Below are 18,350 nucleotides of genomic sequence, written 5' to 3'. Positions count from 1 at the left end.
CCCTATCAATACTCTCTTCTCCAGAGCGGGCAACTGAGAGCTACCTATATAAAGGGAATGGACATGGCTCTCAGAAGCTGACAGTCATAGGAAATCCTCAAGAGATGTGTGTTATTTATGGAAATTGAAATCAACGTCTAGGTTTGAGATAAGCTTCTTCACTCACTCAAAAGACAAAATATAAAGAGAACAATCTCCCTCTCAGGACTTCCAATTTAAGCCAGCTCCAGCTGTGAAAGGAGCCCAGTTAAACAAAGAAGAAGCTGTGGTAATGTTCTTTCTATTCTAAAGATATTTCATATATTAAGCTCAGTTTAGCCTACCCCAATACAGCAAGGTGATACTTCTGATTTACTTCTTGTCATAATTTTCAGAAAACTATATACAGCCTCTTACTGTTGCCCACTCATTGGTTAGAGTAACTTGAGAATCCAAAAGATGAGGCAGAAAGGAGTATTCACCTCTAAGGTGAAACAATGTCAGGGTTCAGAAGACGACCATGAGATTAATGAGTGAAGTACACACTCGGGGTAAATTCTGTAAGGCCATCCTTACCAATATAACCTGGAACCTCTTTGCCCTTGTATGAGAAACAGAGTGTTAGATCCATGCACACAGAAGGCAATCCATTTTCAACACAGTCAAAATTTGTTCTATTTACTGACTCAGGATGTTTTAAAGAAGCTTCAACAATCACTACGGGTCTTGTCCTAAGAAGGAAATAAAATTAGCAATATTACTTTTCCTTTAGAAAAAATTGGATTTGTTTTTTCAGTTTCCATTGACCAAGTAACTTCATGAAACTGCCTTATTAGTAGAAAGTGCATATATACTCAATTACATTTCTGTGAATGAATCAAGAGAAATTTTCATTTGAGTTTCTAAAAATACTGACTTTGCCTGAGGATTTAATTATAATAGCCACGTAAGATGGAAATACAATCCTAAAGTTCAATAAAATTTCATAATACCAAGAAAAAAGCATTATGAGGTCACCACCACTGCCAATTTTAAAAACTGCCTCCCATCATTTACAATTAAGCCCAACTGTCATTAAGCAGTGAAATGCATCAACCTTACCTCAGCAGCACAGCAGAATCAGACCGAAAAGCACCAACTGCCACATCTGGAGGATGAAAAACAACAGATTAATGAACATCATTAGTCAAAGAGAATTGCTTTCCAGCCACAAATACCTATGTATCACCTTATGACTGTATCAAAACACTATTTACAGAAAATTAATTACAAAAGATATACTTACATCTTAGGATTCATTCCACATTTATCTGAGTCTATTCATCTGTAATAACATTCATCCCTTTATAATGTAAACAAACTTTATGATAAAAACTTATAAAGTTTACTAAAAAATTCAACGTTTAGACTACACATAGTCACCCAGGAATCTCCTCTCAAGGTACAAAAACGTGTCTTTTTTTCCAGCACCTCATGTTTGATTTTCATGGGTGCCTTTCATTTTTTCAAGAACAAGGAATAAAATGTCAAGTAACTAACACGGTACAACTAATTATTTGATCATTTCTGACCCATCCTTGCATTCAAAAAAGCTTTAAAAAGGAAAGAAACAAATTACCAGTAAATTAGGACTTTTCCATACCAGTTCTATGTACTTTGTAATAAGGCAACACCCCAATAGAGCTCATTTCAATTTATGAAATAGTCAATTTAATACTCACCTACATATCCATTATTATCTGCATCAATTTGTCCAGATATAGACTGTCCAAACATACTTAATGATTGGCTGATTTGAAGTCCTTCAATTCTCTGAAAAATCGGTAAGTAGGAAGCAGTTGTTTAACACTCAAATATCTCAAAGAATATCTCAAAGCAGCAACGATCTAGTTAAATCATGAGCCTTACAACACCTAGGCACATTTAGTAACAAAATGCATTTAAGTCAAATACTTGCATCTAAAAGAAATGAAAGTTGCCAGCTTGAGTTGGGCAGATAACATCTATTTTTTGCCATGAAAAAAATCATTTTCTGACTAGAAAAAGTCACAAAGAGAAAATTATACAGAAGGGATCTTAAACAGTCCTGACTCTCTCTCTCTCTCCCCAGTCTTCTTTCAGGCTTTGTATTTATTTCCCTACTACTCAGGCTTATGATGAAAGCCACCCCATTTGGCCAGATTGCTTCCTAGCGTGTGACAACTGACATCAGACACGTGTTTCCTATTCCATATGTCTAATTTCACATCCGGATAGATTTATTCGTGTCTGGCCACTATTCATACTAAGAAAGTCAATAGTTTTTACTAGACAAGTACAGAGGTTTCATGTTCAATATGGAGAACCATTTACCTATTTTGCTCAATCAAGAATAACAGTATTAGCTAATATTTCCACAAAAAGATCTTTGGAAAAACTTTTCTTCTCTGCATATGTATGGAGTGTTTCCTATACACTGAAATAGCCCGATTGATCGAAAGACAAAAGTCAAGTCAGAGTTAGACCAGGGAACTTTATTAAAAGCTCCCATCTTGCGGCTGCTTCCTGAAAGAATCAGAGTATCATGTGCTTGCTCTCCCTGTGCGACCTCCCTGAAACATGGGGCTTCAGGCACACTGCAAGACACAGTTAATCAAATCCACATGGGCTTATCTGAAAGAGTACGGATACTATCTCAGAACATAAATTTGATGGAATGCAGAGGAAATGTTTTTTTTTTCAGTTTATTTATTTTGAGAGCAAGAGAGAGAGCACGCATGCATGTGTGTGAGGGAGGCAGGGGCAGAGAGAGAGGTAGGAAGAGAATCCCAAGAAATCACGACCTGAACCGAAATCAAGAGGTGGAGCCACCCAAGAGCCCCCAGAGGAAATCCTTACTAGATTAAATACAAACTAGAATGCACGTGAACCAGAACTCCTAGTTATGGAGAAAACATGTGATTCCAAAGAGTTATTAATGACCTTCAAAATGAGACCAACTACTGTTATTATAAGAAAAAGGGTGAAATAGAATACATTAAGTACTTGAAAGAGGAAATTAAGAAAAATAAATCTACGTTAACCCTGGAAGTTTCAGGAACCGTTTATCATCAGTGCTTCTCTTGAAAGCAGAATAGTATCCTACCTGTGAGAACGTTGGTGAGACCCCATCTGCTCGGCCGTTGTAAATATAAATAGCACCTCTCAAGCCATCTTCCTGTGGAGCTCCAATTGCAACATCTGTTCAAGGATTTAAATGGCAGAAAAAATGAATTCTTAATAGAAAGAATGCAACTCTGAAGACTTTCATGCTACTTAATTCATAGCACATATGAAAGTTCCTTATCAAGAAATGAAAACTCACTACACAGAAAACAAACATCACAAGATGCATCCGTCATCATAACAATGTGCAGAATGGTATAAAACAGTCTGTGCATGGAAGAAAAAGAGCAAATGGCTCTGAAAGACACTCTAGTAATGGTTAAGGGCCCAGCCTCTAGAGCCAAACCACCAAAGCATGACCCCCAGCAGGGCCCTCTTCTTAACCTGTATCTCAGTTCCTTCACAGATAGCCTGGGATCATGAGAGAACTCACCCTCAGCATAGGACATAACTCATGTACAGTGCTTAGAGCAGACCTGAGCACATAATAAATTATCATCTGTGAATATTATAACCATAAGAGTCCTTGTTTTGAGCTCTGGGTTTTACTTTATTTGCAAAATGACCTCTAAATTCCTGTTCTAATGAAAGTAATTAAGGTATTTGTTAAGAACATCTGTATCCACCCACCCATGTATAAACATGCAAACTGGATTTCGGAAACTGAATTTGTTCTGTAAAGCAATGACTACATCATCTTTACAGCTTTATGGAGATTCGTATCAGGTTATGATGCCAAGAGAAAAAATAAAAGAGTTCATCAACTGACATAAGCAAAAGAAAACAAACTAGGAATGACATGATTGCTTAAGGGCCATAAATATACAACACACAGGAGAAAAATAATTTTCTACAGCTGCAAGAGCATTTCATTAGTTTTACATTTATTTGGGTTTAGTCATAGGTTCATTTACATGCAATGTTTTATTACTTTCATAGAAACCCAAAATACAGCAAGTTTGCTTTCATGATAGTCAATACTTCTTAGTTTATCAGATCTGAAAACTTTTTAACAGCTACGGTGGTAATTGCTGACTGCTATTTCAATGAGAATAAATACCTCTTTGATATGATTCTATGCCAAATGCTGTATAATTTCTAATGGCATCTAAAAGTAAATAATAGATATACTTTATATATTGTTTAAACATAATAAGGTTGTGCTCTTTTGACTTGTGCCAGTTATTTTAAATCCTCATGTGCAATTACACCCATTTGTTGATTTATTCAGTGGAAAACTATGGAGCACCTACTGTATTCTGGGCATTTGACAGAAACCAGCCATACAGGAGAGGGCCATGAAAAGGGACTGTGGTCTAGCAGGGAAGAAGAGAACGTAAAACCAGAATAAAAGCACCACATATGAGAAGGTGGTAGAAATGAGGAAAGGCTTCACATAGAAGAGGACACCCAAGCCGAGATTAAAGTAGTGACAGGTCATAGCCAGGTGAGAAAAAAAAAAAAAAAGGGTAAAGGCAGTTTAGACAGAGACAATAGCCTGCATCATGACAGGGGACTAAGGGGCAGCATGGGACACAGGAACAATGGCAATGAGTTTGAAATAGCTGGAGCCACACCTGTGCAAACTAAATACTCACAGGTACATAAGGGGAAGGGGTGGGAAGGAAGAGAGAGAAGGAGAGAGGAAGAGGGAGGTAAGGGAAGGAGTGGGGGGAAAGCATCCCGTGGCCACTGAAGGCAAGACCTGTCACAGATCTCAGTAGTCAGGGCTGGTTTATACTTCAACTACTATGGCTACATCATTAGTAAACTAGAGTCCTGGATCTTCATTCTCAATGATACGTAAAGCTAACAAGCCTGGGGCTATGAAGCTGTTGACACACAGAAATTCTCGCAATAAGTCACTAGCACTAGTGATGAAAGGCACAAGTCTTGACACGATACAGATGTGCCCTTTCAAATGAAATATAAAAAAGCCCAAATCAATGTCATTTCAAGCAGAAGACTTGTGGACTATATTCAGTTTTTTCCTTTCTTATATAGAGATCCAAATTCTTATTTCCTAGGATTACATTTGGATCTGTTACAGAACATACTAAATGTTAGCAAACGTTACAGGAATAAGGAAAATACGTATTATTAATAATGTTTTTTTCATGCCTATCCAAGTCAGTTTGGGACACAACATATAGAGCAAAACACTGACAATTTTTAGAACATTTTATTTCATTGTTAGTGCAAACTGTAACAATTATTGGCATAATCAAAATAATTTTAACATCAGCTAACAATGGAAATAAACACAATTTTATTATAATGCAGGCACTGTAGTAGGGGCTTTTCTCATGTAACTCTTAAACTTTATCAAATAAGTACTTTTTGATTCTAACTTGGATGAGGAAACTGAGGCACAGAGTGTATCTTGCTAAAGGGCACAGAGCTAGGATATGAAGAAGCTGGGATATAAGTGCTGCGGTCTGGCTCCCAGAGCCTGTGTTCACCCATCAACCATGCTCTACGGAATCATGAACACTACAGACTATCTCCAGTGTTTTCCTCTCCCACAAACTCCTGCAGTCAAAAGAACTGCTCAATTAATGACGTGATAATATATCAACATTTCAGGGGCACATAAATACACAGCTTATACTTCATTATGGCTCTGCTTAAAAAATATTCAAACATACAGTCTAGAAGTCAATGCTCAAGGTGAAAAAACTTAAGCCAAAATATAAGTGGTTTTTCCGTATCAATTTTATGGATGAAATCCAAAATGCTGTCAGTTGTGTCCATCATGTAGGTTTATTCATGTACCTATTCCCTAACTTCCTCACACTCTTGATGAGATTTTTATGCTGGACTCTTGCCAAATTGGTTATCTCCTTAGAAAATGGCCTTCATTGCTTTTCTAAGTACACAGGAAATTCAGCCTGATTTTTCCTATTGAATTAAAAAAAGAAAAAGGACAGGATATAATGAATGCAAAAATAACTTGTCTCCTCTACAAAGCACCACGAAAGTGTGAATAGTAAGGACTTTAAGTCTGTTTGCATCTGTGACTGGACGTGGAAGTTAAAAGAACAGGTGAGATTTTCATCCCCTTTCTACACAATCCCACACACTGCCATGAACAAAAAGTAACTTCACCCATCTACTCCAGAATAATTAAATAAGATAGAAGATGCAGTAAAAGAATAGGGAAATAAATACAAGACAAGGTTTCTTGCTTTCTCACCGAGGCAGATATGGTAGAGAAGAATTAAAAACCTCAGTGAAGAAGTACAACACGCTGAGCCCACTTGCAAATCAGCACAGTCTTGTTAAGATCGAAAACGTGCGGGGCGCCTGGGTGGCTCAGTCGGTTAAGTGGCCGACTTCGGCCCAGGTCATGATCTCGTGGTCCGTGAGTTTGAGCCCCGCGTCGGGCTCTGTGCTGACAGCTCAGAGCCTGGAGCCTGTTTCAGATTCTGTGTCTCCCTCTCTCTGACCCTCCCCCGTTCATGCTTTGTCTCTCTCTGTCTCAAAAATAAATAAACGCTAAAAAAAAAAAAAAAAATTTTAAAGATCGAAAACATGCAAAATGCTTACTCATTGGCAAAAATAAAAGGCTACCTTGGCCATAAAAAAGAAATTAATCCTGTCATTTGTGGTAACATGTATGAACTCAGAGCATTTTACTCAGTGAAATAAGTCAGAGAAAGACTAACATGGTAGGATCTCACTTTTACATGTGGAATCTAAAAAAAATCAGACTCACAGAAACAGATCAGATTGGTGGTTGCCAGAGTTGAGGGGTAGGGGGAATTGGGTGAAAAGGTCAAGGTACAAACTTCTAGTTCTAAGATACAGTTCTGGAGATGCAAGGTACAGTGTAATGACTAGAGTGAACGATATTGTATCATCTATTTCAAAGTTGCTAAGAGAGTAGATCTTAAGTTATCACAAGGAAAAAAAATTAACTGTGAGGGAATAGATGTTAACTAGACGCAAGGTGGTAATCATTCTGTACTACATCCGTATATTAAGTCATTCTGTTGTATACCTTCAACTTACACGATGTATTTCAGTCACATTTCAATAAGACTAAAAAAAAAAAATTAGAACTGATAAAGTAGAAAAAGATAAACAAGCGTGCATTGAAGTGTATCAGCATTAATAGAGTCACTAAATGTAAATATGAGGTAAATTATAAATGAAATTGTAATAGCACAAAAATATACTGAAATATGAGAACTAATCATTTGAATAGAATCCTAAATCATATAATCATATGTGTTTGAATAGAACACATAAGACCATTACCTTTAGGAGTCAAGAGCCGAAGACTTTAGGACACAAAGTGCTGTCTGAAACCTAGGTTGTCACATGCAGTCTGGAAGACCGCCTCGTACCCCCAAGGTCTCCCCTAGTTCTTCTTCCTAAGTCTCATGGACAGAACACTTTCTGTCCTTCACACGCCACTGGAAAACTGCCTGGGATTCTCCTCGCTACAGGAGTAATGTCCATGACCTTTTTACCACTATATCTGATTTTAAGAATTCAGGTTTGTCATTGACATTTTGATGCCACCAAAAAAAAAAAAACCAAAACACTTCTCATGTGCACTCACCCATGTTTCATTTTAGTACATTCAAAACAGCAAATGGTCTTCCTCAAATGTGTCAATTAAAACAAGATGTATAAGGGATCATAACAAAGTAAGTATCTTACTGAATGATTTTCTTTTTCAAGGAAAGAACTGCATTATCTCATAATATCTATGAAATGTCAAGGTGCATAAACATGGCTTTATCCATAGATATTTATTAGGTAAATTCCTTAAATTTCACCACTTAAGGTTTTTTTAATGTCTTAATTTTATATTCCATTTGATTTTAGAATTATAGAAAAGGGTGTCACTATTTCTTTTGTTTACATTTATTATGGCATATACTCTCCACCTGGCATGGTACATCTGACACAAAGTAAGTGCTCAATAAAATCAGAATTGCTGACTCTTGTGAAATACAGCATAATAAAACCTTATAGAAGTTTTAATGTAAAGCTTACATGTAACCATAACCTTAAAAATATATACTTAATTTCCTTTATTTTTAATAAGATAGTAAAACTCTAGAAATGGTAATATTTGTATTACCTTACATTTAATAGAGTCCACATATTCAATATGTGATATCTATTCAATGTATATTCAAAGTATTCAAAATATATAGTCAGTAACCCACTAACTTTCTTCTTGAAGACCAACACATTTTATTTTTTTAATGGTTATTTATTATTGACAGAGAGAAAGAGACAGAGCATGAGTGGGAGAGGGTCAGAGAGGGAGGGAGACACAGAATCTGAAGCAGGCTCCAGGCTCTGAGCTGTCAGCACAGGGCCCAACACAGGGCTCGAACTCACAGACTGCAAGATCATGACCTGAGCCAAAGTCGGACGCTCAACCAACTGAGCCACCCAGGCACCCCAAAGACCAACACATTTTAAACAGAGTGAAGCCTTTTGGCGTAAGAGGTATTAAAAAAATTAAGCGAGAACTTATAGTACTCCCTCATCTATTTCCTGTATCCAACTCAGTTTCAACTTATTACCATATACCAATTGCTAATGATTACATTAAGATAGACAATTCTGAGCCCTGAAAATATCAAATACTTATTTGCTGAACTCTGCAAATTGCACACCCTCCTTTCAAACCCATTCATCATCCTATGCACAATTTTACCAGACTTGGTTACCATTCCGTATTAGACTGAAAAAAGTAAATTTTAAGAGGAAAGGCTGGTAGACACAGGTATTTCAACAGCAGGGCTGATATCCAGGCAATAGGCACAGTTATGACAGAACTATCTAGTGCATTAGGGAGTGGCTTCCATATAAGTTGGTCAATAGCCAATATTACTGGGTCTGCCAGCTGCCCCTCACTACTGCTAAGCGTGCTCTCCTGCCATTCACCAAATCGTCCCACAACGTAGCACCTGAACAAGGGATGCCTGGCACAACGGGGTCTTCTAGAACCCTGCTCCAGCTCTGCAGCCAGGCTCTGTTGGGTCTTGTCAGTGTCTTTACTGTACATAGAGTTAAATAGCCTGGTCTAATGAGTCTGCAATCAATTAAGAATAATTAACCAGTGAGGAGAAGTCAGGTATAACACCAAAAAGAAAATGAGCTTAAGCGTAACATTTTGGCTCCATTTTCTATACAAAGGCTAACAACTTAAAACTCCAATCATATTATCTTCCATGTTCCACTTTAAAAGCAGAAGTCAAGTACCAAATTAGATACTTTTCATTACCTTCAAAGCCATCATTATCAAGGTCTCCAAGATTAACAATAGATTCCCCAAATCTTGCAGCATATTTGTCACTTCCAAGGAGCTCTGTTTCCATTTCGTTCATTACTGCTCCCTAGACAGAAAAGGGGAGAAAAGATGTCATTATAACCCTCTCTGACAACTTTACACATGATTTACTGTTGTAATTGGATATGGATTTTTTCTAATGCTTCAAACAAGTTGGACAAACTACAGACTGAGCTTTAGTACACACATCTCCGTTCCATTCAATAAATATTTATCAAGTATGTCAACACATATAATAGTATGATTAGAGCTCAGAGGACATAAAAATTGTCGAACTCATGATCCCTGGCTTTGAAAATCCAATAAGTCATTTTGATAATTCAATTTAGCAAATATTTATTGAGTTTCTACTAAAGGCAATGCACTGTGCAAAGAGGAAAGAGGCGAAGGAGGACCAAGCAGTGTGTGTAGGAGACAGTCTCCCCTTCCTGAAGAAGCCCAGTTACATGGAAGGCTTAGCACGAACACGGAAATGACGGAGAAGCACAGACTGCTTTGTATTATCAAGAACAGCATATCTAACTGTAAAAGCAAGGAGAGATTTCATAAGAGATGGTATTCAAGGTGGCTGTTGAAGGATGGACATAATTTTAATATGCAGAGAATACAATCAGCAAAACAAATTTCCAAAGAATTTGGCTGTTATGAATGGTATGTAGAACGAAGGAGACAAAAAAAAAAAAAAAAAACAAAACAAAAACGAAGTGTTATGGTGTGGAATTTTGAATACTGAGGGAAATTTACTTCCATTTAGGGAACAGGAAGCCACTGAAGGCTTCTGAGTTGAGGAGTTGGCACAACAGAAGCTAGCCTTGAGCCTTATCCTAGCGGCAATGAAACATGGGTTGGTCAACTGCTATCTCTTAAGGTGGAATATGAGTTATTACAAGGAGACATTCAGGGGCACCTGGGTGGCTCAGTCGGCTAAGCCTCTGACTTGAGGTCAGCTCAGATCATGATCTCACAGTTCATGAGTGTGAGCCCCTCATCAGGCTCTGATGACAGCTCAGGGCCTGGAGCCTGCTTCGGATTCTGTGTTTCTTTCTCTCTCTCTCTCTCTCTCTCTCTCTCTCTCTCTCTCTCTCTCCCCCCCCCCTCCTGTGCTTGTGCTCTGTCTCTCGAAAATAAAAGAAAAAAAAACCAAACAAACAAGGAGACATTCAATAATGTTGCAATATTGAGCCACTGCAGTAACAACTGCCAGACCTCTTTCTAAACTCTGATTATGTCACTCCTTTGTAGTAAGAAAAAAAAAATCCATGCAATCATCATAGATCCTTTCCTCTTCTTAAATAAGTCTCTTCATAATCCCCTAATCACACAGGTTCTTTTCCTTCTGATTACGAAATACCCTTCCACTTTTACTTTCCAACCAAACAACTCCTAAACTTAAATTCTTTACTCTCATGTTTGTGTCTTTTCTAGACTTGAGGTCTTAGAGGTCAGAACTAAGATTATTCTCAGCTATTTCCATAGGTTTTGTTACATTTCAGATATTTGCTCAGTGTTTTTTTTTAATGAATCATCTCTGCAGACAAAAATCACTGGCACCGAAAACAGAAATTATTTTATCAGGGAATAAGGGATGAAAAAGCTGGACTCCAAGGGAAATCCTAATTTAAAGAGAAGGGAGAATGGGCTCCAGAGAGGACGAGAAGGTATAGACCTAAAACAATAGAATGGCACTGAAGTTCCACGAAGAGGGTTTCAAGAAGTAGTGATCACTCTTCAAGTATTCTCCAGTCAGAAAATGGTGACCTCTGGCGACCTCTTAAGAATTATTTTCGTAGAAGCAGGTGGAAGCAAGATTCACTCAAGTATCATTCTTCCTTCAGTTCATTCAGAAACAATTACTGAGCACCTATTTCTTCAGTCCTCTTTCAAACCCTAAAAACACAACAGTAGAAAAACACTTCCAGGAGAAGATCAGACAGTACCAAGCCAAACTAATATATTGCCAGGCAGTGGTTAGTGCCATTTTAGAGAGGTAACAAATAGGAAGTAAGAAGGGAACAAAGAAAGAATAATCTAGGTCAGAAGGGTTAAAAACTGCAATCAGTTATGAAATTACCCCATGTTCAGTAGTGGTGCCTCCAGGTAGGAATGAGAGAAGAACAAGAGGGTAGCCTAACGGGTACAGCTCCTTCCTTGCCCTTTAAATCAAAGGAACACACTTTTATTTGTTTTTCCCATTAGGATTGCTTAAGACTTCAATGAGGAAAAAAAGATCACATACTGCCTTATTTTAGGTGTATAGGATTACTTTTTAAGCTGTTTTCAAAAAGTTTAGTTTATAAAGAGAACTATGCATGATGAGGATGTAGCTAGTATAAGATGACCATTTATGAATAGGGGAATGTGAAATATCTGTGCAAAAAAACCTAATGCCTGATATCACTGTTAAGGAGATATGCATGATCACTTTGCCGATGATATGCCTTGACTATTAGATTTAAGTGGAAACACAGTCTAGGGAATCCCAATTAACAACTTTGCTGCTCTGTATTCGGAACTTTGAAAATCTTTTAACTGTATAAGACTATTCACTCTCAAATAATAAAGTGTTTAGGCCAGTGCTTAATATAGGACCTTATCAAATGCTCTAAAACCATTGATTAAGACTACAAATACTTTCTTGAAACAGATTTTACTTTGTTGAATCCTAACTAAAATTGCTGTGCCTTAAGAAATTAGTCACTTTTCTCACAATTCCGTTCTTTCTCTTAAATCAAAGGAACAGACCAAGAAGACTCCATCAAGGCTCTATCAATTCTTTGTTTTTATTTAATGCCAAGAAGACAGACTGGCAAGATAAGGTCAACAGAACTCTTTAAATTGAATTGTGAAGTGGTTAGTTTCTACTCCACAACATCTCCCATAATTTATAACTCAACCAGAAGCAGTAATTACTTGTACACCTACTGTATCTACTTTGGAATAAACTATGCCCATTTTTTAAAATGTGTGTTTATTTTTAAGAGAGAGACAGGGAAAGAAGGACAGAGCATAAGCGGGGGAGGGGCAGAGAGAGAGGGGGAGACACAGAATCCAAAGCAGGTTCTGGGATCTGAGCTGTCAGCACAGAGCCCAATGTGAGGCTCAAACCCACCAACTGTGAGATCATGACCTGAGCCCAAGCTGGATGTTTAACTGACTGAATCACCCAGGTGCCCTTTATATTCTTCAATTTTTTTTTTTTTTAATATTTCTGAGACAGACAGACACAGAGTGTAAGCAGGGAAGGGGCAGAGAGAGAGGGAGACACAGAATCTGAAGCAGACTCCAGGCTCTGAGCTGTCAGCACAGAGCCCAACATGGGGCTTGAACCCACCAACAGCGAGACCATGACCTCAGCCGAAGCCAGACACTTAACTGACTGAGCCACCCGGGTGCCTCCCTTATATTCTTATATCAAGAATATCATCTACATAAATTGTGTAAATTAACATTTTATCCAAACACATCTTGTTTCCTATTCTTTTCTAATAAATAAATTAAAAACATTTTCTACTTTATCTTCTACTTCTGATAATATTTGTAAGCAAAGACATTCACTACAGAACCAATAATAAATCTACATTTTGAGGGATAGATAAAAATCATTCTTTCAAATGAGATTTGCATTATAATAAAACTAAAAGAAACTTTACTTGAAGTTCAAGATGTCAGTAGAAAAACACCAGAACAACTAATCTCCTACTTCTGGAATGTCAAAATGGGACCGCTTCCCATCCACCAGAATGTTCCATTTCATTTTTAGAGCATTAGTACCATAGCAGAGTTTCTACTTTCATTGGTAAACTAAGCCTGAGAATCTATAGCCTCAGAAGCCTGAACTAACTTCAGTTTGTATCATAATATCATAGACGGCCTGCAGCTGGTGAGTGATTGGACTTACTGAGCCAGAGTTGATATACACAAACACTCTGCCTTCCTCCCTGATGATGCTCTGCATGGGAGCTCCCACGAGGAGGTCTGAGAAGCCGTCTGCGTTGAGGTCCACGGCACAGACAGAAGCTCCAAAATAGGAGCCAAGCTGCCCAAAACAAACCAGATCCCGTCACTGAGAAAAGCAGCAGGGTGATTCACGAAAGCCCTCGGTGATACCAAAGGTGGAGACATTACCTTTTTACCTTTCATTTCATGTAAGATGTTTAGTTCTCTGGCCTCGATGCTGAATATGTATGCCTGCAATTAGGAACAGAGTTAGAAAAACTGAGACTGCTATCACGTTAAAAAAAAAAAAAATCCTCAGGTGATCAAAACATCAACGTTCACAACTTGTAACTGCCCAAAGAGTTAAAAAAAAAAAAATCCTTTTGGGTGCAATTCAAAAGCTTTAGGGAACCACATTCACATTAATATGCCTTCCTTGAACTATCTTCTCAGGGACTATGGTCTTGATCCCTTAGAGCACAAAGTGCTGTTTGCCTCACTTTCCAAAGTAAGGCTCAGAAAAGTTTAGTGATGTCCACACTACAGTGGAACAAAAACCCAGAACCAGAAAGAACATCTGATTGTTTCTGGTCTTACACAAAACATACAGCTCGCTCAATATCCCTTCACCTAGAAACGTGGTAACCAGTAAATATATTCCCTAGACATCTTGAGATCTTTTTTTTTTTCCAAAAACAATTTATTCACAGGAAAGAAAAGCCTCTGGGGCACCCAGGTGGCTCAGTCGGTTAAGCATCGACTTTGGCTCAAATCATGATCTCACTGTTTATGAGTTTGAGCCCTGCATCAGGCTGCATCGGGCACTGTGCTGACAACTCAGAGTCTGGAGCCTACTTTGGATTCTGTGTCTCCCTCTCTCTTCCCCTCCCCCGCTCACACTCTGTCTCTCTCAAAAATGAAAAAATGTTAAAAAAAATTTTTTTAAAGAAAGAAAAGCCTCAATTTGACTTTCAGAATTTTCCTTTAAGCTTTTCTGTTAAATTTAATCTAAAAGCCATACAACTTTCACCATGAAAGGCAGTGCACAGCTCATCACTTTTAGTTTTCATTCCTTAGAATTTTTGCAGTTTCTCCTTTAGTATCTCATTCTCTCATGCAGTTTCCTTGAAGTTTTGTCAAGAATTAATGTAAAAATGTAATTCTTACTTTACCAATCTGTTCATGTTGAGGGGCTCCTCCAACTACTTCAGTAGTATGCGGACTCCGAAAATGACCAGCTCCAACGGAGTAGCCTTCAAAGAAAGTCGACAACAAACATGGGAATCATTATTTGAAATGGGTAAAATATATCATCATAAATCCATTCACAGAATCAAATGAGACTGAATTCCAAAGACTACACTAAACGGTTTTAAGAATATTTAGCATAGCAATATTCAAAACTGTTCATTTATCATATGCTTTAAGCAGTTATTAGTCTGTTATGAAGCTAGGCACATGGCTTTCATTTCCAAGTCCTAGAAATTAAAGAGAGCACTTTTACATCTGGTCTGTTGGTCTCTATGTAGTACCAGAATATGCTAGCTTCTAGTATTACAAGTGAAATATTTTAGAGATCTAAAATTTAACATGTTAAACTTTAAGCAAAAACTCCCTAAACTTCAACTCTTTCACCATGGAATCTTTCTACAGTGATAAAACCGTATGAGGACACAAATGGTAAGATATTTTGTTATAAGACAAAAGGCATAATGCTAAGTTATATTTCTTATAATACTTCAAGATATACTTCAACCACAAACAATTAAATGTTGAATTGTAAGCAAATTCCCTCTGTTTGAAAAAGAATTCTTACTGTATGAATGGGAAAAAATAACACCGCTTTTTCTTATTGTAATTATTTCTGAGTATAGGTTGCTTACATTTGAAGCACATATGATTAACAGATCTGTATTTTCTAAAAAGCTATGGGAAAAGCATCCCTTTTTACTGTAACAGGAATCAATGCTGAGAAATCTTGGGTTTCTGTAGAAATACAGACTATAAAGTGTCCTACTACACAGGATGAGGAGGCAATGGAGGGGGAGGAAGAGGAGAGGAAGGAGAAAGACAAGAATAAACTCTGGGAAATATTTTCTAAGAACATATGAGGCTAAGGTCAATGAGCTGTTTTTAGAACTGTATGCTTCATAATGTTACTCATTGTGTAGAATGCTGTCGATAGCCCCACTGACTTTCAGCTGGTCCTTTAAGAAACTACACTTACTCATACATGATTCAATGAATTCGTGTCGAATGCCTATAAAAGTTCCTTGGTGGGCGCCTGGGTAGCTCAGTTGGTTGAGTTTCTGACTCTTGATTTTGGCTCAGGTCATGATCTCATGGTTTGTGAGTTTGAGCTCCACATTGCTGTCAGCACAGAGCCCATGGAACCTGCTTGGGATTCTCGCTTCTTCTCCTCTCTCGCTGTCCCTCCCCCACATGTTCATTCTCTCTCTCTCTCTCTCTCTCTCTCTCTCTCTCTCTCTCTCTCTAAAATAAATAAACTTAAAAACAAAAGTTCCTTGGATACGGTAAGCACTCAATAGATGCAACCTTTACGATAACATGTTTACTGCATCAAGATACAAGCTTGTAAGAGTAAACTAAACCAGTTCTCTAGTCTAACAAGTAAATATTAATGTTTAACATATATAATTACAATCATTAAGTTAAAGTTTCATTGATTATACCCTTAAAGTGACAGTTTATGAACTCTTTAATTGCTATTGGCCATTTTGATCTTTTGAAGAGACTAGTAATCATAAGTAAGAGAAATAGTATCTATAAGACCTAAAGGACTGGAGTTTGTCCATTTTTACAGTACCTAAATAACTTCCAAATTTTACTTCATTATCTTTGTCTAAAAAAGCCTTGTACTTATTTGTAGTTATATTGTAGACAAAAAGAGAGCCAGTCCAATAAGATGATCCTGGGGCTCCCATCACAATTAAATCCTGTAAGAAAAAAAACAATTTATCATCATTTCAAAGTTTAATCCACTCAAAACCTCCTCCAAATATACATTTTAAGTAGTGACAAGAATACATTTTGATAATACATTTCTAAAATCTGAGCATTTTATGAATTTAAAAACATATCAGAAAAAAAGCCAGAGAAGCTAGCTAATGAATTTTCACCTACAAGCACAATCTCATAGAAGAAACTCTCCCTTCACATTCATCAGTGAACCTTAAAATTGAAGAAAGAATCATGGAATACTAGAGAAAGCTTTTGGGAGACAGGTAATGTGGTTTCTAATCAAGTGAATCGAATCTGGATAATTCATTAGTACTTATTATGGAGATAATCACGTGTTGCTAAAGAGTAAAAAGTGGATTTAATTTATTCCTATTTGCTAAGAGTCAATGACTAGTTTCCTTAACAACGTTAGCTTAGAAAAAAAAACAAATCCAATGGAATTTGGTGGCATATTTGATGATAAATACAAATTTAGGAAAAGGAAACAAAAGTAAAGTCAGAATGAACAGATATATTTGGTGAAATATGAAAACTTACAGCGATCAAACCTATTTAACATATTTCTAAATTTCCTAAATGATCCTGACCTTATAAAAAGGTCAATTTAAGTATAAAGTGTTTTTTTTAGGTAATATTTATGGAAATTGTTAACTCAAGGCTTGATAGTCTGACCACATAGATCCAGAAAACATCCAGAAATTCCTAATGGGTTTTGAAGGTAAAATGGGAGATTTGGAAGTTGAATACAACTGTGATCTTTGATTGTATATCCTGCTTGGAGTGTTAGAGAAAAACAGAGTTTGGGAATACGTCTAATTTAAAAGGATATTAAATTCTTCAATCTCTCAATTCTCATAATTTTAATGAAAGATGTGGATTCATATGTTTTTCCTCTCAACTAGTAATTAAAAACATATTTGAATATTTTAAATGTATAAGTTAAAGCAAATAACAATAGCTTCCTTTTATTTTTATTAAATTTTTGATGCAAGTCATATTCTTTAGTGTAGACTTTTAGTTGGTCTTGTGTGACACAGCCATCTTAAGTATTAACCGGTTTTCAAAATATGTTGAATATTGAGTGTTGAAAATTAAGCTGTAATATACTCAAATTTAAGAAAACTATTATTTAGGTGTTATACAATTTTTACCATAAAGCGTAACACCTGTAAACCAGAAGTCTGAATCTTAAGAATTAAAATTCTGTATTTTAGGAGTTATTACCTCAGTGTAAAAACTAGATATTCCAGCTTGACATGATGCAAAATTTTCTCCAAATTTTCTCACATAATCTAAAATGAAGTAAAAAAACAACAAAAAACAATTCAGGATTTCATTGAAAAAGACAAAATTTGAATAATTTTGTTTATCTTATAAATCCTTACTAACATACATTTTAGAGTCCATATTTTATAGTAACCCATTTTTAAGATAGTAGCTTTGATAAAATTTAAGATAAAAAATCTCTTCCATATTAATCCCCAAAAATATTCCTGCAAAATAGCAATAAAAACAGCGACCTCTGCCTCTTTCTCATGGAAAGAACATGCAGCATACACTCGAAAAAATTGTCAAGTGAGTATCTAAGACAGAGGTAGAATTTGTGTCTTCCAGTCCAGGTCTGCATTAAAATAGATTTCCTGGGGTGCCTGGGGTGACTCAGTTAGTTGAGCAGCCAACTTCAGTTCAGGTCTCCCACTACCCATGAATTGGATGCTTCTGGAACCTACTGGGAAGACAATGCTCTGCTTCTCCCGGGGAACGGATGTAAGTAAACCTCGATAGAAGAATCAGGCCCACATCCTTGTTTTGGCTTTGCTAACCGGAAGAGTTAAATCAATTAAGTCATTTGTAATTAATAGTCCTGGGCATGATTTTTCACTCCTTTTTATATCCCCCCACCCTTTTTTAAAATAAATTTCCTCATAGTTTTAGGTGTTTTAAGTTCAAGGTAACTTTAATGTTTTGCAGGATGTGGCTGGGTATA

At 36.8% G+C, this 18,350-nt stretch overlaps 1 protein-coding gene across 4 annotated transcripts in view; it reads right to left on the bottom strand.

Annotated features, from left to right (window-relative positions):
* Nucleotides 1-18,350, bottom strand: part of ITGA4 (integrin subunit alpha 4) — a 95,038-nt gene that overhangs the window by 54,451 nt on the left and 22,237 nt on the right. For all 4 annotated transcript variants that reach the window (XM_045034087.1, XM_003990911.6, XM_045034088.1 and 1 more), the window contains 10 exons: nucleotides 17,588-17,655; nucleotides 16,209-16,338; nucleotides 14,549-14,634; nucleotides 13,571-13,633; nucleotides 13,344-13,481; nucleotides 9,380-9,491; nucleotides 3,104-3,198; nucleotides 1,701-1,791; nucleotides 1,081-1,126; nucleotides 556-710 (listed from right to left, as the gene is read on the bottom strand). In XM_045034087.1, coding sequence (XP_044890022.1) covers nucleotides 556-710; nucleotides 1,081-1,126; nucleotides 1,701-1,791; nucleotides 3,104-3,198; nucleotides 9,380-9,491; nucleotides 13,344-13,481; nucleotides 13,571-13,633; nucleotides 14,549-14,634; nucleotides 16,209-16,338; nucleotides 17,588-17,655 — 984 coding nt within the window. The remainder of the gene's footprint in view (nucleotides 1-555; nucleotides 711-1,080; nucleotides 1,127-1,700; nucleotides 1,792-3,103; nucleotides 3,199-9,379; nucleotides 9,492-13,343; nucleotides 13,482-13,570; nucleotides 13,634-14,548; nucleotides 14,635-16,208; nucleotides 16,339-17,587; nucleotides 17,656-18,350) is intronic.

Source organism: Felis catus, chromosome C1, assembly GCF_018350175.1.
Source record: "Felis catus isolate Fca126 chromosome C1, F.catus_Fca126_mat1.0, whole genome shotgun sequence".
Classification (NCBI taxonomy): domain Eukaryota; kingdom Metazoa; phylum Chordata; class Mammalia; order Carnivora; family Felidae; genus Felis; species Felis catus.
This window is presented reverse-complemented; position numbering and strand designations above follow the sequence as displayed.